This window comes from Notechis scutatus, chromosome 4, assembly GCF_049901735.1.
Source record: "Notechis scutatus isolate UNSWTSFEM ecotype Mainland chromosome 4, rNotScu1.2, whole genome shotgun sequence".
NCBI classification, from domain to species: Eukaryota; Metazoa; Chordata; class Lepidosauria; order Squamata; family Elapidae; genus Notechis; species Notechis scutatus.
Genome location: NC_142012.1, coordinates 79,465,188 through 79,491,351, shown reverse-complemented (window position 1 = coordinate 79,491,351; position 26,164 = coordinate 79,465,188). Strand labels below are relative to the sequence as shown.

At 41.3% G+C, this 26,164-nt stretch overlaps 1 protein-coding gene across 12 annotated transcripts in view; it reads left to right on the top strand.

Moving 5' to 3' along the window:
* The window catches only part of KCNMA1 (potassium calcium-activated channel subfamily M alpha 1), a 524,126-nt gene that overhangs the window by 231,525 nt on the left and 266,437 nt on the right, over positions 1-26,164 (top strand). For all 12 annotated transcript variants that reach the window (XM_087963879.1, XM_087963877.1, XM_026678373.2 and 9 more), the window contains exon 3: positions 7,395-7,456. In XM_087963879.1, coding sequence (XP_087820005.1) covers positions 7,395-7,456 — 62 coding nt within the window. The remainder of the gene's footprint in view (positions 1-7,394; positions 7,457-26,164) is intronic.

Genomic DNA, 26,164 nt, shown 5'->3' with positions numbered 1-26,164 from the left:
TTTTTGTCGGTAGAGGGAAGAAAAGAATAGCATTTTCAGCTTCTTCCAGGGAACTTTTTAATGAATTTATTTAGTTCTTTCATAAACCTTCTTCAGGTCATGCAACAAATGTATATTCTGAACCAGAATATGAAACATTAGCATATGCACAGATATCAAAGACAAAAACATGAGATATGAGATGTTGTTATATCTCATAGTTTTAATTTTATATTTCTTTTATATATCTCCTGTCCTGTAAGTAACCAAAACTCCTTTGGGACATGTTTGTTTTTACTCATTTTGTGAAATTATTTTTTTTTAAGAAATTTTTCCCCCCCTGGTGATCTTGCTCTTTTAGATTTTAAAAAGTGTTTTACAGAGGTCACAGCATAATAATATAGAGTAATCAGGTTTCCAGCAGCTGTGTTTCTTTCCCATAAAATGTTAAGCCTTCCAGATATCACCTAGCAAGACAAATTATAGTATAGGAGGGTTTTGGAGTGGTGGTGGTGGGGGGAGCAGAACATCTGTTACAGATTGGAGAGAAAAAATGTTTCTGGTTTATGGGATATTTGCCAAGAAATAAAGACAGTAATTCTTTTGGAAAATGAAAGAACTTGAAATAAATGTCTCCAAAAATATATTTTATAGGCCTTTTCGGCTTTTTAAAATATTGTTTCGAGGTTAATTGTTAGGAGCATTTATTGGCAAACATTCATTTTCTAGCTACTGAAATATTTTTAGCTTGATTCCTTCCTGCTGCCTTTATATACCCACCCACCTACCCATTCGTCCATGCGTTTCATCCATGCGTTCCATCCATGCATTCCATCTATCAATCCATGTGTTCCATCCATGTGTTCCATCTATGTGTTCCATCCATGTGTTCCATCCATGCATTCCATCCATCCGTGTGTTCCATCCATGCATTCCATCCATCCATGTGTTCCATCCATGTATTCCATCCATGCATTCCATCCATCCACCCATGTGTTCCCTCAATGTGTTCCATCCATGCATTCCATTCATCCATCCATGTGTTCCATCCATGTGTTCCATTCATCCATCCATGTGTTCCATCCATCCATCCACGTGTTCCATCCATGTGTTCCATCTATGTGTTCCATCCATGCATTCCATTCATCCATCCATGTGTTCCATCCATGTGTTCCATCTATGTTCCATCTATGTGTTCCATCCATGCATTCCATCCATCCATCCATGTGTTCCATCCATGTGTTCCATCTATGTGTTCCATCCATGCGTTCCATCCATGCGTTCCATCCATCCAACTGTGTGTTCCATCCATGTGTTCTATCTATGTGTTCCATCCATGTGTTCCATCCATGTGTTCCATCTATGTGTTCCATCCATGCAGTCCATCCATCCATCCATGTGTTCCATCCATGTGTTCCATCCATGCAGTCCATCCAACCATCCATGTGTTCCATCCATGTGTTCCATCCTTGCATTCCATCCATCCAACCAGGCCACGCAAACAAGCGAAGCCTCATCCGTGGGATGCAGGCAGCACATGAAACCATGCTCCCTCTGGTCCATGGAAAAACCTCTCTCCACGGAACTGGTCCCTGGTATCCAAAAGGTTGGGGGCTGGGGCTTCTAAGCTAGTGGATGAGTAACACTATATCCATATACTTGGACTTGGGAGACATGAGATAGAGTTTCATAAATGATATTTCTTGACAACACACTGTATTCAAAATGTTTATGAATAAAAACAAAACATTTACTGAAAAAAAATAGAAAGAAAAACCCAAAAGTAGTTCTTTTTCCATGGTGGATCTCTTCTAGCATCCCACCAGAGATTCAGAAAAGATCTTCAGTGAAATCATTCAGGAAACCCTTGAAGATTTAACATCCGCACAGGATATTTAGAACATTATGGTGGAAATGATTAAGTTAGGAGTTAGCACCTTGGTTTTTACTCTTTATTGTTTTTATCAAATGCTGTGTGGTTATGCTGTAAATTGGTCACAGTCAGTCCTAAGTATTTACTCCCAATGCATAAACAGGAAATACTAAGGAATTAAATTTTTATTCATTGGCTAAGAAGAAGGATGTTAACTAGAAAGAGGGGGAGAACAAAGAAGAGACAGATTTGCAGTTTGGGGGAAATAAAAGATAAAATAGCACAGAAAAGCAGGATATTCATGCTGTGATAGATAGAATAGAATTCTTTAGAATGGAATAGAATTCTTTATTGGCCAAGTGTGATTGGACACACAAGGAATTTGTCTTGATGCAAATACTCTCAGTGTACATAAAAGAAATGATGCATTCATCAAGATAGCCCTGTTCTGGTTCACTTGATTTGTAAATGGTATGAACACACAACTTCAGTGTTTCTGCTCTTCCTTCCTTAAGGTTTTCTAGAATTAAAGATGTCTTTGACCTCCATCTATTAAAACCGTTGTTTGTAAAGTTGGACACGGCATCTGTCAAAAAGATCTGCCTATTATTGTACAGATCATCCTCGGCTTAATGACGACAACTGAGCCCAAAATTTCTACTGCTAAGTGAGACATTTGTCAAGTGACTGTTTGCCCCATGCTACGACCTTTCTCGCCTCAGTTGTTAAGTGGATCACTGCAGTTGATAAGTTAGCCACCTGGTTGTTAGGTGAATCTGGCTTCCCCGTGGACTTGGCTTGTCAATGGGACATTGTGACCATCGTAAATATGAACCAGTTGCCAATCATCTGAAATTTTGATCCCAGGAGCATGAAGGAAGGTCATAACTGTGAAAAATGGCCCTATATATATTTTTTAAAATGCCTTTGTAACTTAAAACGGTCCCTAAATGAACTGTTGGAAGCAGGGGTGGGCTTCAAAATTTTTAGCAAAGGGACCTCTGCTCGGTTGCTGGGTGGGCGTGGCCTAGTCAGCCTCCTGCACCATGGCAGGGGGGGCATTTTTGCCCTTCCTGGGCTCCGGAGTCTTTCCTTGAGCCTCCGGGAGGGCGGAAACGGCCTCCCTAGGCTCCGGAGTCTCTCTGAAAGCTGGAAACAGCCCATTTCCAGCCCTCCTGAACTTCCGGGAGGCCCGTTTTCCACCCTCTCTGAGCCTCCGTGTGCACCCTGTATATACCTGCATCCAAAACAGGCCACGTGGGGTCTCCTGGGTGGGGCGGCATGGGCGGGGCGGGGTCAGTCAGGAGCGGGATTTGGGGGGTTCTCCAAACTGCACAGAATATTAGCTAGGGGGTTCTCCTGAACCCCTGCAAACCCCCAGTGGCCCAACCCTGGTTTTAAGTCAAGGACAACTTGTAGATCCAATTCTCGCAGTCTTTGCTGTGTCGTATCTCTTTTCATGACTTCATCAACGTTGAAATGTTCGAGACCCCCTCCAACTCTGTTAACCAGTCCTTACAATGTATGTTGTGGATAATTCCTAATAAATCCTAATAAATGTATGTTTTTTTGGGTCTCCTGAGTCTTTCGGTTTACTGAAAATGTTTTACTGGGCTTTACTTGGTTTGTATGCTCTGGTGATCCAGTTTGGTTGTCATAGTCTGTTGTTGTTTCTGAGATGTTTTCAATGTATGGCAGTGTTATCCTCGTGTTTAGCTTGCATTGCAGAAGTGACATTCAGCAGTTCTGACCAGTTCTGGAGAACCGGTAGCGGAAATTTTGAGTAGTTTAGAGAACTGGCAAATCCCATCTCTGACTGGAGACTTTACAGTATCCTTTCCCTGCCACGCCCACCAAGCCACACCCACAGAACCGGTAGTAAAAAAAAAAATTGAATCCCACCACTGTTGCATTGGTTATGCTGGAATGAGCTGTGTTGTGCTTGAGGCATTCCATTTTACATACATCCTTTTTACAAACGTGAAGGAAGAATGAATGGGTCAAGAGAAAGTCATGATTGGATGGAGTGGCTGAAATTGTAGAAAGAAAGAAGCCAAAAGTTTTGATGCCAAAAATCAGTGTGCAAGCACTGGATGGAAGCAAGCATAGAAAAGTTTGGAGAAAAGTAATGAACGGTTTGGGGTAAATTCACATTCCCCCTCCCCCCCATTATTTTTCTTAACTCATGCCCTCATGCCTTTGATTGGTTTGCCATTCTATTCTGACCTCTACCTAATATTGCTTACCTCGAAAAGGAATAGCTGGAGAGTAAACGTGTTTGTATAATATTGATTTTGATCCATTTGGACTCTTTGTTCTCCTTAGTCACAGGAAGTTAGCAGGAAATGAGTGGAAGAGGCATGTTTAGCTGTCAAATTTCATCCTGACATCCCTGAGTTTAATGGGTGATAAGGAGTTGCCTTAAAATCATTCCGTGGCATCTAGCATTGCCTGTTTGGTCCAGTTCAGGCACTCCTTGATATTTTTTTTTCAATTCTGATATACTTCTTCTGTGAAAAAGGAGATTGGAAATAAAACCTTGTTTAATTCCCGAGGCTTTGAGCCCTTTCCCTAAAGTAGGTTTTGCTGCCCATTATGGCTATTGGCTTATAATAGCAATAGAACTTAGACTTATATACCGCTTCACAGTGCTTTACAGCCCCTTCTAAGCTGTTTACAGAGTCAGCCTCTTGCCCCCAACAATCTGGGTACTCGTTTTATCAACCTCGGAAGGATAGAAGGCAGAGTCAACCTTGAGCCTGGTGGGATTCAATCTGCCAAATTGCAGGCAGCTGGCAGTCAGCAGAAGTAGCTTGCAGTACTGCACTCTTACCACTGCGCCACTATGACTCTTATAAATACATTTTATGATTCTTTTAATAATCTGTCTATCTATGTTTTTAGAAAGCGATTCCCATTTTGATCTAGCATGCTGAATTTTCTTTCCATCATTTGAAATCATTTTTACATTTTTTTTACATTTTTTTTTATTTGTCAATTGCTGACAAGATACAGGTATAAGAATAAATATAGTTTTGAATACTTGAGATAGATACTTATAAGAAAAATAAAAAAACAATAGGACAGAGATGGTAGGCACGATTGGTGCGCTTATGCATGCTCCCTACAGGCCTCTTAGGAAGGGGTGAGGTCAATAGTAGACAGTCTAAGGTTAAAGTTTTTGGGGTTTGGGGAAGAAACCACAGAGTCAGGTAAAGTATTCCAAACATTGACCACTCTGTTGCTGAAGTTGTATTTTCTGCAGTCAAGTTTGGTGCGGTTAACCTTGAGTTTGTATCTATTGTGTGCTCTTGTATTGTTATGATTGAAGCTGAAGTATTCATTTGCAGGTAGGACATTGCAATGTATGATTTTATATACTATATTTAGATCGGACCGGAGGCGGCGTAGTTCTAAGTTTTCTAGGTCTAGAGTTTCAAGTCTGGTGGCACAAGGTATTCTGCAATGAGTAGAGGAGCAGAGAACTCTTCTTGTGAAATATTTCTGGACTTTTTCAAGGTCTTAATTATCAGTTATTGGTTTTTCATTACTATATTGTTTCACACCATTCTCAGTTCTCCCTATGCAAGCTTTGATATGTTTAAACCAAGGCTTAGGCAAAACATTATTCTACTCCTTACAAGTATCTTGCATTCAGTGAGATTAACAACCTATGCTTCTATTAACTCACTTGTACAAGAATAGGGTCTCTGTATATAAAGTATTAATTATTATAAAGCTCTGTGTAATGCTTTTGAAGTATTTTCTCCTATGCTTATATTATCACAAAGGCACATATATTTAAAGAAAACATCAACCTCCATGGCTTTACCTAGAATTTGTAATAAGAATGGAACTAATATGCTGTATTTAGAATAAATGCATCATTATAAAAATTGCTCTTGGTGTTATAAATGCAAAAAAATAATATCTCAAAACAGCTATCAACTTGCAACTGTCAACTTTTCTCTCTAGGAAGTCAAATTCTTAAAACATGAAAATAGTTTATTTCTGCCCATTTTATTTTCAGGTTAAATTGTTCTGCATGAACAAGGCTGCTATGATACTAGAATAAATTATGTAGCTTAAAAAAAATTCTGGCAATTCATAAAGAATCACTGAGAAGATTATCCGGAGATATAAGTCTTTCCTTTTAGATATTGACTCCACGAGACCGTACCTCTTACCTCTTACCCACCCAATTCTCCCATGTTCTGTCCAGGAGACAATTTAATAAAAATATTTACAATATACCTAGTTTTGAAAGATGAGAATGGGAGATATTTGTGGAAAATGTATAGATAGGAGTCTATTACAGAGAGTGTGGCCCTTCCATATCACAATTGGTAATTTCCCAACAAGAGGGTCATGTAGAAATAGCGATGGGTCAACAGTTAAAGGTAAAGAGATTGTTGGCTGGAAAGCTGACACCCTGGGTTGGAGACCCAAGCGTTGCGCGATGGGGTGAGCAGCCTGTTCCTTGCTCTAGCTCCTGCCCACCTAGCAGTTCGAAAGCAGGCAAATGCGAGTAGATAAATAGGTACCATTTTGGTGGGAAGGTAACAAGAGTTCCGTGTGCCTCGGCATATAGTCATGAAGGCCACATGACCATGGAAGAGACTTTGGATAATGCTGGCTCCTTTGGCTAAGAAACAGAGATGAACATTGCCCCCTAGAGTCGGACATGATTGGTCAAGGGAAACCTTTACTTTTACCTGAAGAAGTGCCTCTCTTGAAACCTGTGAATGTTCCCATGAGAAATGTCTAATGGGGGTCTATAGAGATTATCAGTCATCTAAATCCTGGTTGGATGCTTTTTTCAAGAGGCAACTGGACTTCCTTGTTTTTCTTTGAAGACCTTTTGCTTCTCATCCAAGAAGCTTCTCCAGCTCAGACAAGAAGCAAAAAGAAAGAAAGAAAAGAAAAAGAAAAAGCACAGGGCTGAAGAAGCTCCTTGGATGAGAAGCAAAAGGTCTTCAAAGAAAAAGAAAGTCCAGTTGCCTCTTAAAAAAGCACCTTTGATTCTAATAAGGTCTTTGGTGCTCTCTGAGCCTGTTTGTTTTCTTGCAAACATTTCATATCTGCAAGGGGAAAAAAAACCAAGTTCAGAGAGCACCAAGGACCTCACAATCTAACCTTAAGCTCCAAATATCCTCCTTTAAATGTCTGTCTCTAATTAAGATAATTAATATTGATCCTACAAGGGGAGGCAAGGTACCTTAACTGGTGGATTTGCCATAATATTACAGGGCAGCAAATGGTCAATTATCAGGTTTATTATTATTATACTAGCACCACTGGACATAACATGGATTCTTCTGCCTCATGTACCGCAGTGCTTAGGGGGTATGTCAGGTTGCATATCTTTTAAACTTTGTCAAGCCTTGTGTGCAAATGTTGACTTTTGTGAAGCAGAAGACCATTAAAATGGCACCATCAAATTTCATGTCCTTTCCTATTCTTTTGTTTGAATGATAAATGCTTTGACACCGCAATGGAAAATGACTGTTGTTTTTTCTTCTTCTTTTTTTTTCTTTTACAGGTTGTTTTAGTCTTTGCTCTTAGTATTGGTGCTCTTGTAATATACTTCATAGATTCGTCAAAGTAAGTATTTGAATACTTTTCCCCCACCTTTTTGCTAATGCAGTTGTGCGATTTTGTGTGGCTCGATGCATTTAATTTAAGCTCAAAGCTTTATGTTTATCATCTGCGTATAAGTCGAGATCCATTAAAACACCAACAGTGTTCCAGCTTTGATTTCAAAGGCATTGGGAAAGTTGTTTTGGAATTTTTTTTTTTTTTTTTTTAAATTCTCCTACTCGTTTTCTCAAATAGAAGAAGAGAAACAGAATTATGGTCCTGCAGTTCTGTCCTTTAAAACAAAACAAAACAATACACGTAGTCCTTTACTTACAACAGTTCATTAGTGACCACTCAAAGTTACAACGGCACTGAAAAAAAGTGACTTATGACCATTGTTCATGCTTACGACCCTTTGCAGCATCCCCACAGTCATGTGAGCAAAATTGGGACGCTTGGCACCTGGTTCATATTTATGGTGGTTGTACTGTTCCAGGGTAACCTTCTGACAAGCAAAATATCAATGTGGAATCCAGATTTACTTAACAGTCCTGTTGCTAACTTCACAAATGCAATGATTCACTGAACAACAGTGGCAAGGAAAGTCGTAAAATGGTGGCAAAGCTCACTGAAGAAATGTCTCACTTAGCAACATAAATTCTGGGCTCGATTATGGTTGTAACTCGAGGATTACCTGTGTAGACAAGGGTAAAGTGGAGGAATCACCATGAAAATGGCAATGTGTTTATATGTGTAATTACTGAAACTAATTAATATATTATGTGTGATGACCCGGGGTGTGGCACAAAAGCAACAAAGTCATAAAAGTAGGTAAAGTCCCTTTAATTCCTCCAACTTGACCTCCAATGTCCAGTTATCATCAGCTGGAGAAAAAATCTCTCCCAAGAACAGTTTTTAAAGGGAAGAAATTCAGTTGAACCCAGAGTACATCTAAATTATAAAATTATAAAAACCAACACAAACCACGTCTGCAGCAATTAACGAGACAGGGCAGGATAAGGAATTGCAGACTTCCAAAAGATAACAAAACACACACAGTTGGGAGGATGCCAGAACCCAGATAAGACTTGATAAACAAAGATAATTCATGCTTTGCTTCCAGCAAGGTGCTGTGCGCAAATACCCTTTTAAAATCCTGTTTTCCCAGTTGCAGCTAATGAAGGGAATCAGGGCCTTTTTCTCCCACATAACCCACGTTGCTCCCTTCTCCGTTCCTCCCTGTGTGCCCTAGGATGAAGAGGTGGTGACCCTGGGTCTTCCTCTGAATGCCCAGCCGGACTGTGCCCTTCCCCAGTTTCTTCCACAGCCCCCGGAGCCACACTCCCACTCCCTGTCAGCTGCTCCCCCTCCCCCTTGGAATCAGATTCAAACAGGGGCATGACACTATGGCTTATTTGGGAATTGTCATACCTCACTAAGTGCCCTAACATAACATTGAGTCCTGGCAATCTGAATTTCATCTGAAACTGTTCCCTGGTATTATCCCATCTGTAGAGATATGCAGGATGGTGAAATTAAGTCGTATTTTCTTTTGTGCCTGGCGATGACCTTCATGGTTGGGTGATAATAATATTATTATGATAAAATATACCACAGTCTGAACATTATGCTTCCCCCCCACACACACACTTTTGGTTCTGCAATATAAATATAGTCTTTTTTGGTTGGTTTACGATTATGGTTTATCTTAATATAGTTGGCATCTATAGTTCCATTTGTAACTGAAGGCTTTGCCCTTTAATGGCCAGTATTATTACACATATTAAATCCCAAAAGGAGCTTCAGACCGTGCTGATTTCAAAGAAACAGAATTGTAGCAAGGCGTTAGGGTACTTGTTGAAATTTGCAGGACTAATAGAAGCTTCCATGCAAAGAATGGTGTGGTGGCCTAGAGGCGGTGCTCTCGCTTCACAATCGGGAGGCTGTGAGATCGATTCTCGGTAGAGGCAGATATTTTTCTCTCTCTCTCTCTCTGGGCACACTGAACAAAACTCCGCATCGATGACAGGAAGGGCATTTGGCCATTAACATACTTGCTCCATTCAGTTGCCCAGACTGCACCCTGCAAGGGATTATGGGTTTGTTAAAAGAAGATGAATAGAAGTTTCCATGTGCCTGAATTATACTTCTTCTTTTTTTCTCCAAGTCTTCATCTGAGATGTGAATACGTGTGAATACAACACACACAAAATATCTTTGGGGGAAATCAACATTTTCTGGCTGCGCGGCTGTAATAAAAACTAAGTTTGAGACCAACAATTAGCTGCCATATAATGGACAAATGACACGCTGTTGTGCATACAAATTGTCGGTTGTGGTTTAAATTATGTCCTTATAACTTGCTGTATGAGACAGGCCAAGGCCAAATATGGCTCTTTTAGGCTCGTGACTCATCCTATGTGTTTTCCAAGGAGACAGAAAAATCATTTAATTTCAATTTATCAAAATATTCAGACAAAAGGCATTCCTCTCATTCAAAGAGGGAACCCCGATCCTTAGCTTACATCCCCCTTTTTAGTTTCTTTCTAAGAAAGAAAGAAAAATGAAAGAGGAAAGTTGGTTGGACAAGATAAGAGGAACCCCTCCTTGCCCAGTAAATCAAGTGCAAAGTTTGTTTGAAATTCATGAAGAAGCAAACCAGATGCGTTGTCATTAACAGATTTTCCTTACCAGCAGATAGTATCCACACATCCTTCTGTAGCTTATCTTTTCCGTTTAGAAAAATATTAGAAGCGATCAAATCAATCCATAAAAAGTCCCCCCCACCCCAATTCCAGTCTTAATGGTTTTCATAAAACCTTATCACCATTTTAAAAGAGAGAAAAGTAAGTCAAATTAAAATACAGAGTAACCCTGTTAAAAATACAAAGTAAAACACGAAGTAACTATGTTAGCTAACAAGTTACAAAGGCATCTACTAGTATGTGGCACTTGGTTGCATTTAATTTGATAAATCATTTTGAAATGTGTAGCATACTGAATGAGGTTGGGAAAAAAGTCCCCCCCCAAAAAAATAATAATAATTTAACTTCTAACTTTACATCTCATTCCTCTCATTTAGTCATTTAATTCAGGAAACATAAGTGGGATCCAGGATCGAAAGGAGATTATTATAGACACAGAAGGGGGAAAAAGAGATATGTTGATATAACAGCAGTCTAAAATCGGTGGTCCCATTAAAAAGACTTCCTTCCTTCCTCCCTCCCTCCCTCCCTCTACTTTCCTCCTTCCCTTCCTCCCTCCTTCTTCCTTCCTTTCTTCCTTTTTTCCACCTCCCTCCCTCCCTTCCTTCCTTCCTCTGCTTTCCTCCTTCTCTGCTTTCTCTCTTCTTTCCTTCCTTCCTCCCTCCCTCTGCTTCCTCCTTCCCTCCCTTCTCCTCCCCATTCCTTCCTTCCTTTCTCTGCTTTCCTCCTTCCCTCCGTCCCCCTTCCTTCCTCCTCCCTCCCTTCCATCTCCCTCCCTCTGCTTTCCTCCTTCCCTCCCTCCCCCTCCCTTCCTTCCTTCCTTCCTTCCTTCCTTCCTTCCTTCCTTCCTTCCTTCCTTCCTTCCTTCCTTCCTTCCTTCCTTCCTTCCTTCCTTCCTTGTTCAACCTCATATGCATTCATTGCTATTTAATATCATTTGACAATTTTCTTTGCTCATTGTTTTGTCCTGTCGAACGTAATAAAATGTCCTTTCCACCAGAGCTAGGCAGTGATCTAGGTTTGAAGAGGAACACATGAGCATTTGTCAGCAGGTCTCCAAAAAAGTCTATCCTCCCTGGTCATTCTTGCAATCATGTCAGAACCGATGCAAAAATCCAGGGAACAGACACAGTAACTTGACAGAATTGCAGGGAGTTCTATCTTTGTACTCCGAAGCACCTATTCTGAACTATTTCTGAGTTATTACACAATGGCAACATGCATCCAGCGTGCTGGCCAAGAGGATGTGGGTTTTTAACCTACCAGCCCTCTGCTTTTGTCCAGCAGATGTGGTGACCTTCCTGCCATGTTTTAATTTTGCTGTGCCTGGAGGATGCAAGGAGTGTGATTAGTGATGTGATCAAGATAATGGGTAGGGCTGAACTTTTGATCTTTTGGAGGGGTCTGGGAGGCTTTGGGGGGGCGGTGATTTTGCACCTCAAAATCTCCTAAAATAGGAAAATAAGTTGAGAAGTTGGCGAGAAATTTAGAGTTGTGGTAATGCCTGAAACTCTACAAGATAATGCTGGCTTCATCCCAAATCAGGAGACTCAAGGTTTAAGACAATGGGATGGGATGGGATGGGATGGGATGGGATGGGATGGGATGGGATGGGATAGGATAGGATGGGATAGGATAGGATAGACTAACTTTATTGTCACTTTGAATGTACACTAATCGGCATACATTAAAATGAAATTTCATTGCAAGAGCTCTCAAAGGGTCACCACCTCCAATATACACTACATAACCATGACAGAATAAATAAATAAATAAATACAAAATTATGCATATACCCGCATATATTACGTGACACAGAGAAACAACACAATCAAGTTTGGATGTATATATGTTTATGGTGAGAAAAACAAACCTTGTGAGTTTACCAGACGGATGGCATAAAGGAACAAGGCTGTTGCAGAATCTGCTAGTCCTGCTAGAAATATTTCAAAACCTCCTCCCAGAGGGGAGCAACAGAAACAGACTATAAAGTAGGTGTGTGGGGTCTCTAACAATGCTTTGAGCTCTAAGCTCATAGCGCTTTTAAGCAGTATCCTGAGTAATGGGAAGCGAGCTTCTCCACTGTCTTCACCATGCTCTGTAGGTACTTTCTATCTGAGGCACCCCTGGGAAGGAAGCAATGGCAAAGCATTTCTGGAAAAAAACTACAGGATCTTCTTGTCCAGGCACACTCTAAGAATCAGAGATGATTGAATAAATGGGGGGGTGGTGATTGAGGAAATTCATAAGAGATAAAAAAATTAAAGTTTTTTTTTAATAGATATATTTACAATAATTCCATCCTTCATTTCAACAGTGTGTCATCTGGGTACATATGTCTTCTGTTAATAATTATAATTAATACTTTTCTTACCAATATAACAATAATCACATTTTCTATATAACCATTATTTCCTGTGTCTATTATCTTTATAACAATCTTAACTTATTTCTCTATATATTCATCTACTCCATTTTAACCTGTTTTGTTTTACAACCATTGATAAAATGGATCCCGTACCATGTAATATTTCTTCTTTTTCTTCAATTGCCAATTCTCTGCACATTCACAAGAGATAAAATTTATTAATGGTTACTGAGTCAGAGATATGATATTAAATATCTGTTTAAGAACTCCAGAATTGTATCCTTGAAACTTTCAGAACATTTACATCAATATAAATCAAATGGAAATATTGGATTTTTAGACTTTCAACTAGTTCATGAGTGGATTTTTTAACACTAGTTTAAACTCAAATTTATTTCAACTTCTTGATCTTATTTTTCACCTTTCAAAACCAGCAGGAGGAAAGCTCTTATTAAGGAGGAAAAAAATGCTACCTTGAAGAATGTCAAACCAGATTGTTATTAGTATATATCTTTTCTTTGGAGGAAATTGCCATCATTTGGCTAATAGCTTCAAAGAAATGCTACACTCAGCTCCCTAGAGCATGATATTGTATCTCAATTTCTCATATAACAGTGTAGATATCTATTAGGCCCGTGTAATATGAAATGCGGTGAAATACCTTGTTAAAATTGCTGGTCAAGCATTGTGTTTAATAACGGCCATTGCAGTTTACATTTTCTGATGGCTAGGAGCCCAAGAATAGATAACAAAACAAGAGGGCAAGAAAGGGGAAATCTGTTCTCATTCTTACAAATAAAGGCAGAAAGGCAGAATATCTTTAATGCAAAATGAAAAGCATAGCGACCAATAAAATCTTGTTAAGTAGCAAAGGAGAAAAATAACCATGCTTAGCACACTACAACATTTCTCTAAGAGGAAGATGATGCAAGAAAAGCTAGACAAGAAAGTATCTTAAGCAAAAGTATTGTGCAACATCTACCTTCTCCTTCCATCATGTCAACCTAGAGTTCCTGCTAAAACATTTCTTATAGATTTTCCCTTTTCTCAATAAATATACATATTTGAAACACACATAATCTATATAGGTGTCCATATGTTTGTATAATTACCTACCTACCTTAGCATTCTTTCCCAAAAAGGAATGATCAGGCTAATAGATTCTGTTTACAATCAATTGATGGGCATCATATAAATTAAATCTAATCTCATTGCTTATTGTTTACGGGAGGTGTGACAAGTACCAAAAATGATGATTGCCCAACAAACCTGATACTAAACTGGAAAGAGTAACAAGTCACAAGCCAACTAACACTGACAAGTTCTAGCTTGTGCATCAAGTACCAAACAAATGACAAGTTCCAGAACAATTTTTTCCCTTTAAAAATGTGACTTGTATCAAATTTGATGTACAGATACAGATTTGGAAGGGACCTTGTAGGTCATCTAGTCCAACCCCCCACCCAAGTAGGAGACCCTACGCCATTTCTGACAAATGGCAGTCCAGTCTCTTCTTGACAGCCTCCAGGGATGAAGCTCCCACAACTTCTGAAGGCAACTTCTGTTCCATCAGTTAATTGTTTTGTCAGAAAATTTCTCTTTATTTCCAGGTTGAATCTCTCCTTGATCAGTTTCTATCCATTATTCCTTGTCTGGCCTTTGGGTACCTTGGAAAATAGCTTGACTCCCTCCTCCTCTCTCTGTGGCAGCCCCTCAAATACAGGAACACTGCTATCGTATCTGGTCCTTCTCTTCCCTAGACTAGCCAGGCCCAGTTCCTGCAACTGTTCTTCATATGTTTTAGAGTCCAGTCCCCTAATCATCTTGGTTGCTCTTCTCTGCACTTTATCTAGAGCCTCAACATCTTTTTTATAGTGTGGTGACCAAAACTGGTTGCAGTACTCTAGGTTTGGTCTATCAATGTTTGAAAGCAGTCAAGTACCAAAGTATGACTGTACTTAGAAACCTACAACTGGTGAAAGATAAATAGAATGGAGGGGAAAGAGATAATGGGTGGGAAGAAGTATCCAGTTAGAGAAGGGAAAAGAGAAGGATCATTTAATTTCCACATGTGGACAGCGAGAATCTAGAATTAGGCAAGAGTTCTCTTGCTGCTGTTCAGTGTTGGATCCTCAGAAAATGTCTGGGATTGAGGGATAGAGAAAGTGCTCCAGTCAAAGAATTCACCCCAGTCTGGTTACTTTTGGTGAGGCAATCTCCCTTTGACATGTGTCAACTTTCATCCCCTTCTCATTTCAAAGGTGAGTATTTTGAGAAAATATGTAGAACCATGTAATTAAACGCTGCAAAACAATGAGGTTAGTTCAACGTTTGCCAATGTCACTGTTAATAGAAGGCAGGTCAGATAACTTACCAGCAAGGGTAACAATCATGAATATGGAAAACAGATATTAATCTTGCTTGTAGTATCTGTGATACTTAGTATTCAAACAGTGTGAAGATATCGATCTCTAAAGAATTCTATAATGTTGGGAAAAATAGAAGGAAACAGAAGATGATGACCAGGAACAACCTGAATGGATTGATGGAAGAGAATATTTGTAGCTCAGGGTTGAACTATGGCATCCTTGGTGCTCTCTGAAGTTGATTGTTTTCTTGCAGATGTTTCATTATCCAACTAGATAACATGGTCAATATCATCTTGCCTTCAGAAGTTATGAATGCTCCAACATTGGAGGTTTTTAAGAAGAGATTGGACAGCCATTTTTCTGAAGTGGTATAAGGTCTCCTGCATGATCAGAGATAGGAGATTGGAGTAGAAGACCTCTAAGTTTCCTTCCAACTCTTTTATTTCATTATTCAAGGCTAGAAGGGAATGGGGTTTGCTCCCAGTTTGTATACTTGTGGATTGCCCTGTCAGAGTTGTCTGAGTGCTCAGATAAACAACCCGTAGGAAATAATTAGGCTGAACCTGAGGGAGAGGTCAAACACATCATCAGTTTTGAGTCCCTTCATGCCCACATGAGCTCTAAATCCAGCCCACCTTGAATTCCTTTGACTCTGATCTACCACCAATTTGCTTTCACTGTTAGTAGCTTGGATTCTTGTAGAGAACTTAAGCTTTCAATAAATCTTTATACCCATTCAAATTGCCTGGATATTCTGATTTCCTGAGCAATTGACACAAGCAAACAGTAAACGCCAAGGAATAAATAAACCAAGGAACTTCCAACAGGAACTATTCTCATCAACACTAACAGGCCAAGGCACAAGTATATAAAATAAAAGCAAACCCCCACTCCCTTCTGTTGTGAATCAATAAAAGTTACTAGCATAAATGCAAATCAGGGTTTGGAAACCTGCACACCTGATTGGCCCTTATACAACAACTAGGGATTGCTCCATAAGTAGTCCCTTATTGGCCACTATTTTGACACTTCTCATTGGTTATAAGTTTGAACTTGTTGCACATGTCATTGGTTAATAAGGTAGCAGATAACCCTATAAAAGGGTTGCTGTTGCCCATAGCCTTGCTCTGTTCTGTTCTATTTACGATTATTAAAGAGTTGAAGTCACTGGTCAGATGTCTGGTCTCCATTATTCCCCAAACTTAACACTGGCGACGAGGATGGGATACGGAGACTGAAGAGCTGACTGAGTTACAGAGCAACCAACAGAGCACGTGGTCGAACACGCACCATCAACGGCAACATGGCCAGCGGTGCCGTACCACCCGCTCCATTCAACCCAGAAACCGAAGACTGGGAGGCATACATGGATCGGTTCCAGATGTTTCTGGAGACCAACAATTTGAAAGATGCAACAACCGGCAAAAAAAGAGCTATCTTTCTAACTCACTGCGGGCCTACCGTGTTTAAAATGGCAAAATCACTTGCCAAGCCAGCCGAGGTAAAAGAGATGGACTGGGACGTCCTCGAGCCTTTACTACGGGCTCACTACGTGCCCACCGTGCCAACCTTAGTCAGAAGACACGAATATTACCAGAGGGACCAACGGAAGGGCGAAAGCCTTGCCAATTACATCGCGGACCTCCGCAACCTTGGAGGCCTCTGCGGATTCGCCGACTTAGAAGAAGCCCTCCGGGACCGCCTGGTTCTGGGCCTAGAAGACGGCACGATCCAGAGCAAAATTATGGCTAAGGGGGACATCAGCCTCACCGATGCCCTTAAAGAAGCCTCGGCAGCGGAGGCGACCAAGAAGTCGGCAGCCCAAATGCGCCGCACCAACGCACCGCTACGTAAACTCGCCAATGATACCTCGCCTCGCTCAGAGAGACACCGGTATCGACTCACCACGAAGACCTAGAATCCCCATCAGAAAGCGATGAGGAAGAGGTCAACCGACTCCGAACGGAACGAGACCAGTTCACACAACCCTCATTCCGACCGTGTGCAGGATGTGGGGCGAATCACCCACGATCCAGCTGCAAATTCCTCGACGCACTCTGCCGCAATTGCGGGAGACGAGGTCACATCGCAAAGGTTTGCAGAAGCAAACAAAACTCCAAACCCCGACAGGCCGAATGCCAATCTTCAGGATTCTTCGGCACACACCGAGAAAAATCGAACCACCAATGGGGAAACCACTCCTACAGAAACAAGCCGTCCACCACTTCCACCAGGCGTGAAGAAACCAGGTGGGAAGAGACCCACCAAACAATCACCATAGGCCACGCTACATCCCTTGATGCCGGGAAAATCCGAGTAAAGGTCGCCATCGAAAACAAACCTTGCGTGATGGAGGTAGACTCGGGATCTTCCCTCTCGATGGTGTCGTGGAAAACGCTCCAACAGCTCATTCCAACGATTTGCCGCCAAGACCTTAACCCTCAAAGGGTTATACTCAAAGACTATCAGGGCAACCGAATTCCCGTCGTCGGATCCCGCAGATTCCAGATCTCTTTCAAGGACCGTACCGTCGCTCTACCACTGACTGTCGTGGACCGCGACAGGCCTAGTCTTTTAGGCCTTCAATGGTTCAGGCCGCTCGGAATTACTGTAGCCGGAGTCCACCGAGCCGAGAGCAACGATTGGGAGGAGGCACTCGTGCAAGAATTCCAAGACGTTTTCGCAAACGGACTAGACAAGTACAAGGGGACCCCGATCTCATTTAACTTGAACCCTGAGATAGCACCCATCCGCCTTAAGCCGCGTCGGGTGCCATTCGCCTTGAAGCCTAAAATCGACGAACAACTCGATAAGCTAATAGCGCAGGGCGTGCTGGAACCCACCGACCACGCCCGCTGGGAAACCCCTATAGTGACGCCTATCAAGCCTGATGGGTCACTAAGAATTTGCGGAGACTACCGGGCCACCTTAAACCACGCACTACAGCAAAGTGCATATCCAGTGCCGGTAGTGCAACACTTGCTCCATTCCCTGGGTGGCGGGAAAGTTTTCGCTAAACTAGATCTAGCCCAGGCGTATCAGCAATTGCCTGTAGATCCGACCACGGCAGAGGCGCAAACTATCGTAACGCATAGGGGCGCATTTAAATGCAACCGGCTCCAGTTCGGGGTAAGCGTTGCCCCCGGAATCTTTCAGAGCTTAATGGAAAGGTTGTTACAAGGGATCAGAGGGGTCGTACCATATTTCAACGATGTACTCATCGCCGCCCCTAACAAAGACATCCTAGAAAAACGACTCAGAGAGGTTTTACGAACATTCCAAAACGCAGGCCTCAGAGTTAAAAAAGATAAATGCCACTTATGTACTGAAAAAGTAGAATTTTTGGGATACCTCCTGGACAGCCAAGGAATCCATCCCACCGAAGACAAATTAAGGGCGATTAAAAAAGGCCCCCACTCCAAGGAACAAGGCAGACCTACAGGCGTTCCTTGGACTTATCAATTTCTATAATGTCTTTTTACCCCACAAAGCAACGGTAGCAGAACCATTGCATAGACTATTAGACAAAAAAGCAACGTGGGTTTGGGGACAACGGGAACAATATGCTTTCCAACAAGTAAAGAAATTGCTAACTTCTGATTCTGTACTTATGCAGTACAACGAGACTCTTCCGCTCACTATCACGTGTGACGCATCACCTTTTGGGGTTGGGGCAATTCTGGCCCACGTATTACCAAATGGAGCAGAAGCCCCCATCGTGTTTTTTTCGCAAACCTTAGCTAAAGCTGAAAGAAATTATAGTCAGCTGGACAAAGAAGCTTTAGCTATTGTAGCTGCAGTTAAAAGATTTCATGAATATGTTTATGGCCGTGCGTTTACGATAATTACTGATCATAAACCGCTACTGGGGATCATTGCGGGTAATAAACCAACCCGTATATATTGTCCCCCAGAATGACCCGTTGGTCTGAATTCTTGGCGGCCTACAACTACACCTTGCAACATCGCCCGGGGAAATCAATTCTCCATGCTGATGCATTGAGCAGAACACCGCTCCCAGACTCTGTTGTAGATCCAGCCCCAACCATCTCAACACTACAGATCGAAGCTCTACATGCACCACCCTTGACAGCTAGAGACATTGCCTTTGAAACGAAACGTGACCCAATTTTGCAACACATCCTACGCTGGGTTGAACGGGGGTGGCCGACGGACCAAATAGCACCGGAATGGGCGCCTTTCAAAGCCCGCCAAACCGAACTGTTTTCCCAAAAAGGCTGTATCTTGTGGGGCGATCGAGTCGTAATCCCTGGCAAATTGCAACAAACTGTTTTGGCGGTATTGCATGAAGGACATCCGGGTATCATGCGGATGAAAGCACTCACACGCAGCTACGCTTGGTGGCCGGGAATCGACAAAAGAATCGAGGCCTGGGTCGCTACTTGTCAACGTTGCCAGGACGTCAGCAACGCCCGCCTAAAGCAAGCCCAACCGAATGGGAAACTCCGAGGGGACCTTGGTCCCGTATTCATATTGACTTTGCGGGGCCTACTAAAGGACACACTTTCCTTATTACTGTCGACGCCTATTCAAACTGGCTCGAGATTCATCGAATGAACACAACTACAACGGACTCAGTTATCAATAAATTAAACAGACTATTTGCCACACACGGGTTTCCGGACGTGTTGGTCTCGGACAACGGCCCACAGTTTACTGCATTACCCTTTGAACAATATCTTGCTGATCGGGGCATCCGCCATGCGCTAACCTCGCCCGCGCACCCTGCGGCGAATGGACGTGCAGAACGCATGGTACAATTTGTAAAAAAGACCCTTCACAAAATGGAATTTGGCAACATCGACGAGAAAATCAATCGAATTCTCTTGTTACAGCACATCACGCCCCACAGCGTGACCAACAAAACGCCCGCTGAACTTCTTATGGGGCGGAAACTACGATCGCACCTTGACCGGCTCCACCCCGCATTCGAACCGGAAAAGCCCTTCGGCTCCAGCAGCAAATCCCGGGAATTTAAGGTAGGCGATTTAATCTTTGCCAAAAACTTTTCCGGCGACCCGTTATGGATACCCGCAACCGTTACCCACCTTACCGGGCCTAGATCTTACCGCCTGCTAACGGACGATGGGAGGGTGTGGAAACACCACATAGACCAACTCCGATCGAGATTACCACCCAGCACCCATGACTCCCCGGGTACACCAACTCAAGGGGGAGGAAATATCGAGGAAATTGACTTTGATATGACAAATAGCAGGGCAACGGAAACCCTACGGCCCAGCGAAACACCGGAACTTGAAGCGGGGAGGGAGTTGAATTTTTCAGGGAACTTTAATATGGGGGAAACCGAACTGCAAAACCCCGAAGAAACACGGAGTAGCAGAGACAACCACAGTGGAAGCAGCACGGAATCACCGTGCAGCGAAACTGAATTTAATAAAGATCATCCAAACGCTCCACCGGAACCGGACATTAGACCAAAACCGGTGGAGCCACGGAAATCATCCAGACAGACCAAACGGCCTGTCTATCTTGAGGATTTTATTACAGCTCCCCTCAAACGGAACCCAAGGGGGAGGGATGTTGTGAATCAATAAAAGTTACTAGCATAAATGCAAATCAGGGTTTGGAAACCTGCACACCTGATTGGCCCTTATACAACAACTAGGGATTGGTCCATAAGTAGTCCCTGATTGGCCACTATTTTGACACTTCTCATTGGTTATAAGTTTGAACTTGTTGCACATGTCATTGGTTAATAAGGTAGCAGATAACCCTATAAAAGGGTTGCTGTTGCCCATAGCCTTGCTCTGTTCTGTTCTATTTACGATTATTAAAGAGTTGAAGTCACTGGTCAGATGTCTGGTCTCCATTATTCCCCAAACTTAACACCTTCTACCACTGATGATATTATTTAGTTGGGTAATTAAACATCTGCAAGAAAACAACCAACCTCAGAGAGCACCAAGCGCCCCACAATGGATGGAAACTGATCAAGGAGAGATCAGGAAATAAGGAGAAATTTCCTGACAGTGACAAGAATCAGCAATGGAACAGAAGTTGCCTTCAAAAGTTGTGGGAGCTTCATCCCTGGAGGCTTCAAGAAGAGACTAGATGGCCATCTGTCAGAAATGGTGTAAGGTCTGCTTGAGGGGGGGTTGGACTAGATGACCTACAAGGTCCCTTCCAACCCTGTTAATCTAATATATACACAATGATATGGACTGCACTATTGAGAGAGCTGAAGGATCATACTGGGGACAGAACATCCTTGTGGTTGCTTGAAAGTCAACACTGACTTGATGTCACAAAAATCAATCAAAGAAATGAAACAATATGAAAGGAACATGACTGGAAATATTTACAGCTGATGAAAACCAAAATGTATTTGAGGTCTTCTAAAAGGCAACTTTCAAAGTGTCAGCTGGATCAGTCATTTCTGGATGTGCTTTTCTCACAATGAAAATAATATTTTCAGCACTGAAAACAGTCTCTCCCCATAAACCTTGGCATTTGTAGACATAGATTAAGTGACCTAGTAAATACATTCAGATAAACACATGCATATTGCTTTGTGTTCATTAACACCAGAACAAAAGAGATGTAAACACAGTGCTTTTTTAGCTAATTAGCTTTTCGCTCTTTTAGCAAGATGCTGAAATAAGCTATGCAGGGTACTTTCCTCCCATGCAGTATCTGTATTACAATAGCAACATAAAGTTCAACAAAGAATCCCTTTAAAATGAAAGGAAATTACCAAAGAGCAAAAAAACAAACAAACCCTGAATTTATCCCTGAAATTCAGAAAAGATGGTATTCATTTTACTTTTGCAGGTTCAGCCAGTAAAAGCTCAATCTCTCTCTTTAAATTTATTAGTTATCTAAAAAAAAACATCAAAGAAACCAAGGGTTACTTTGTGCCTTATAGCAGTACATAAGTTGAAGACTAAATAAAAGAATCAATTTCACAATATAGAAATGTTAGAAATTCTGTTTATATATAGCACCAAAGAGCAAACACAGGGCACAATCACCATGTGCTTTATTGCTCAACTGTTTAATTGTAACAGGAAACTCTACTTAGAATAAAATAGTATAGACTAGATACTCCAAACTTGTAAACACTGCCATCTACTAGGTGAACAATACTGTAGTTGTTGCATAGAAATACATTCCAACAAGAAGTTCCAATTTTATGAGTTTGATCAGTTTCAAGATCCTACTTATTATAATATTTTTTATTTAAACTAATATTGAAATAACTTATTTAAACTATCTTTATCTAGCGAACTTTTTATAAATGCTACTATGTTTTCACAACTAAGTATAACCATTAGCCAGGTTTTGGGAGGTTTTTTTTGAGTCAGTGATAAGTCCCAGCAGTTTTCTTGGCAAGGTTTTTCAGAAGTGGTTTGCCATTTTCTCCTTTCTAGGGCTAAGATAGAGTGACTGTCCCAGGGTTACTCAGCTGGCTTTATGCCCAAGGCAGGACTAGAACGCACAGTATCACAGTTTCTAGGTTGATGCCTTGGTTACACTACACCAAGCCATTTTGATAGCTAATCAGTTCTTTTCTGTCCTCGCCAGTTCTGTTGCAATTTTCACTGATGAAAAGCATCAAATCTTGCCTTTTCTAAAAAAATAATAATAATATGGGTTAGAGTTCACTTTTCAACAGTCACCATGTACCAAAGTTTATTAGAACACATCTCTTCATTTTAAGGTTGTGCATTCTGAATATTAAATGATTTATTCTAGGTTGTTTTCTGTTACATACTAAGTCTAGGTAGCAAGGGAGTGGTTTTTTTTTTTTTTTTGCAGGCTTTCATGCTACAAAGCATTTCAATAAAAATGAAAACTCTAAAAATAGATTTCCTGGGGTTGTCTAAAACTGCCTCAGCTTGAATTGACTTCAGCTCTTCTGTGTTATTTTCAAATCTTGTGGCTCTTATTTTGGCTTCAGCACATCTACTCTATTGGTCTCTCTGTATCTCTCTTTCTACCTTACCCTACCCTACGCTACCCTCCCATCCCATTCCAATTCTATTCTGCCGTACCTATCCCACCCCATTCCAATTCTATTCTACCATACCTTACCATACCGTACCATACTGTACCCATCCCATCCTATTCCATCCCAATTCTATTCTATTGTACCCTCCCATCCCATCCCATTCCTTCATTGGTTTTCTTATTCAATCTTAGCTTACCTGGGAACTTGCAGATGAGCAGTTAGCTCTATCTAGGTATCTGAAATGACATCCATGCCTTGAGTGATCATCTTGAGATCATATATTCTTGGCATACCCTTCTGATATCGTTCACTCACCCCTCCCAGAAATTGTGGGCCAGCCTTGTATGAATACAAGATGATGGACAAGTTTCTAGCTAAACGAGCATCAAAGTCATGTGACCCAAGGAGGTTGTTTGAAAGTAGAACATTCATGAATGTTCATTTTCTGGGCATCTACACATCAAGTCTGGACACATCAATCTGTTACTCCCAGGAAGTAGTAAATTGATCTTTTGAACGGGAAGTTCATCTTTCCATTTCTGGCATATTAGCAGACGAAATACTTCTAAGAGTAGAAATTCCTCAAGTCAGTCCTGAATGGGAATAAAGCCAGTAAGTATGACTTCCTATTAGTGCCCAACCACTGGAAAAGAAAAGTGCTAATCCTAAACCTTTTTCTTATTTGAAGCTCACATAATTGGCCTTCCTTCTTAGGACCAATATTAAATAGATATTACATGACTAAAAAAAGCAAAGGCTTGCTCTTTTTATATCTAATTTCCACTCCTGAATGGCTTGCAAGGGCAGTATATTCTCTGTCTCTCCCCCTTCCACCCCTTTTCAAACACTAAACCACCAGAGGCAACTTGCAGTCACAATTTGAGGTTAGAAGTTCATAGACTTAATGAGACATTCAGTGCTTAAAACATAAGTTTCAGAAAATTTATGTTTCTAATTCTCTTTAATGGTTTTGTTGTTGTGGCTGTAATTTAGATGGGTCTGTTGAAACTCCTGTATATACCAGAAAAAGGACAAGATGGGGTGGGGTGGGGTGGGATAAAAGAAATTACAAGGAATCCTCCATTTTTTGGTTACAAACTAAAGAATGCTGTTTCATGCATATAGATTTTTTTTCTTTAGCAACAGCAATAGCACTTAGACTTATATACCACTTCACAGTGCTTTCCAGCCCTCTCTAAGCGGTTAACAGAGTCAGCCTTTTGCCCCCAACAATCTGGGTACAATCTGGGTTCAATCTGGGTACTGCATTCTAACTGATGGGAGGGAAGGAAGGAAGGAAGGAAGGAAGGAAGGAAGGAAGGAAGGAAGGAAGGAAGGAAGGAAGGAAGGAAGGAAGGAAGGAAGGAAGATAGCAATAGCACTTAGACTTATATACCACTTCACAGTGCTTTCCAGCCCTCTCTAAGTGGTTTACAGAGTCAGCCTCTTGCCCCCAACAATCTGGGTCCTCATTTTACCCACCTCAGAAGGATGGAAGACTGAATCAGTCTTGAGCCTGGTGGGAATTGAATTGCCACATTGTAGGCAGCTGGCTGCAGAAGTAGCTTGCGGTACTGCACTCTAACCACTGCGCCACAGAGGCTCCTGTGTAGTTATATATATAAAATTCAGTTGTATATATGGATTGCCCTGATCTTAAATAGTGTCTGTCAATGTGGTGAGGATTGTAGAAACCTTTTACCCAAAGGGATTTCAATTTCAATTAAGGTATGGTACATAATTGAGGCTTCACAGCAGCTCAGTGGTTAAGATGCTATGTTTGTCAGTTGGAAAACTGGCAGCCTGGCTTTGAGACCCAAGCTCCACATGATGGGGTGACCTCCATGTCCTCGTCCCAACTCCTGCCAAGCTAGCGGTTCAAAAGCCTGCACATGTGATTAGATAAATAGGCACCCCTTCAGTGGGAAGGTAACAGTGCTCTGTGATGTCATACTGGCCACATGACCATGGAAATGTCTTTGGACAGCGATGGCTCAATGGCCTTGAAATGGAGATGAGAAGTGCCCCCTATAGTCAGGGACAACTAGCAGAGTAAAATCCTTTTCCTTTTTTATGGTACATAATTATAACAAAATGAAGGGCATGCCATTTATCTGGTGTGAATTTTTTTGCAAGTAAGAGAGTTGTTGGTAAGTGACAGGTAAGTGACAGTTGAGAGGATGACCAGGTAATAATAACAACCTAATCATCTGCAAATTCTAATCTCACCAGGCTCAAGGTTGACTCAGCCTCTCATCCTTCCGAGGTTGGTAAAACAGATTGTTGGGGGCCAGAGGCTGACTCTGTGAACTGCTTAGAGAGGGATGTAAAAGCACTGTGAAGTGCTATATAAGTCTAAGTGCTATTGGTATTTTCCTCCCTCCCTCCCTTCCGGTGATTAGAATGCAGTATTGCAGGCTAACTCTGCGCACTGCCAACAGTTTGATCCTGACCAACTGGCTCAAGGTTGACTCAGCCCTCCATCCTTCCGAGGTTGATAAAATGAGGACCCAGATTGTTGGGGCAAAGAGGCTGACTCTGTAAACCGCTTAGAGAGGGATGTAAAAGCACTGTGAAGCAGTATATAAATCTAACTGCTATTGCTTTTAGTTAGGTTGAGAATTTGGTTCTTTTATAGTGTTTTATTTATTATATCATATAGGTTTTGTACCCAGCAGTTTTATCTTTTAGTATTGTAAGCCACCCAGAGTCATTTTGTAAATAACTAAATAAATACATAATGACCAATAACGAGTCTAAATTGTTGAGAAAAAGTGAAGGAATCAATCACAGCAAGAATGAGGAAGAATCTGGAAGCAGCTCAGAGCTTCCAGAATGTAACAGGAAAAACAACACCTTCATAAATACCTCTAGCACAACTCCATACATCTAAGGTTGAAATCCATATTTCGTCTCCAATGTTGATGTTTATACAATCATTTTTACCAAACTAAACATCTCTGAAGGTAAATTAAATGTGCTTTTTAAATCCATTTTCCAATCCCCCAAGATTTATTTTTAGTAAGAACTTCATTTAAAGTTGATCTTTGTACCAACAGATAAGGATTTGTGTGATGTGAAAGCAACGTGGTTTGTATAAAATCATTGGCAGAGTACAATTCCTCTTTGCACAATTAATGCAAAGAGAATTAATGCACAACGCCAAGCGATCTCTAGATAAGAACACAATAGAAATACGATTAGCTAGCTATCACGAAAGGTCTATAATGAGTGGCTGAAAAGAGAAATGGAGACTAGGGGGCTATTTGAAAAAGGTTTTGCGCATCCGATTAA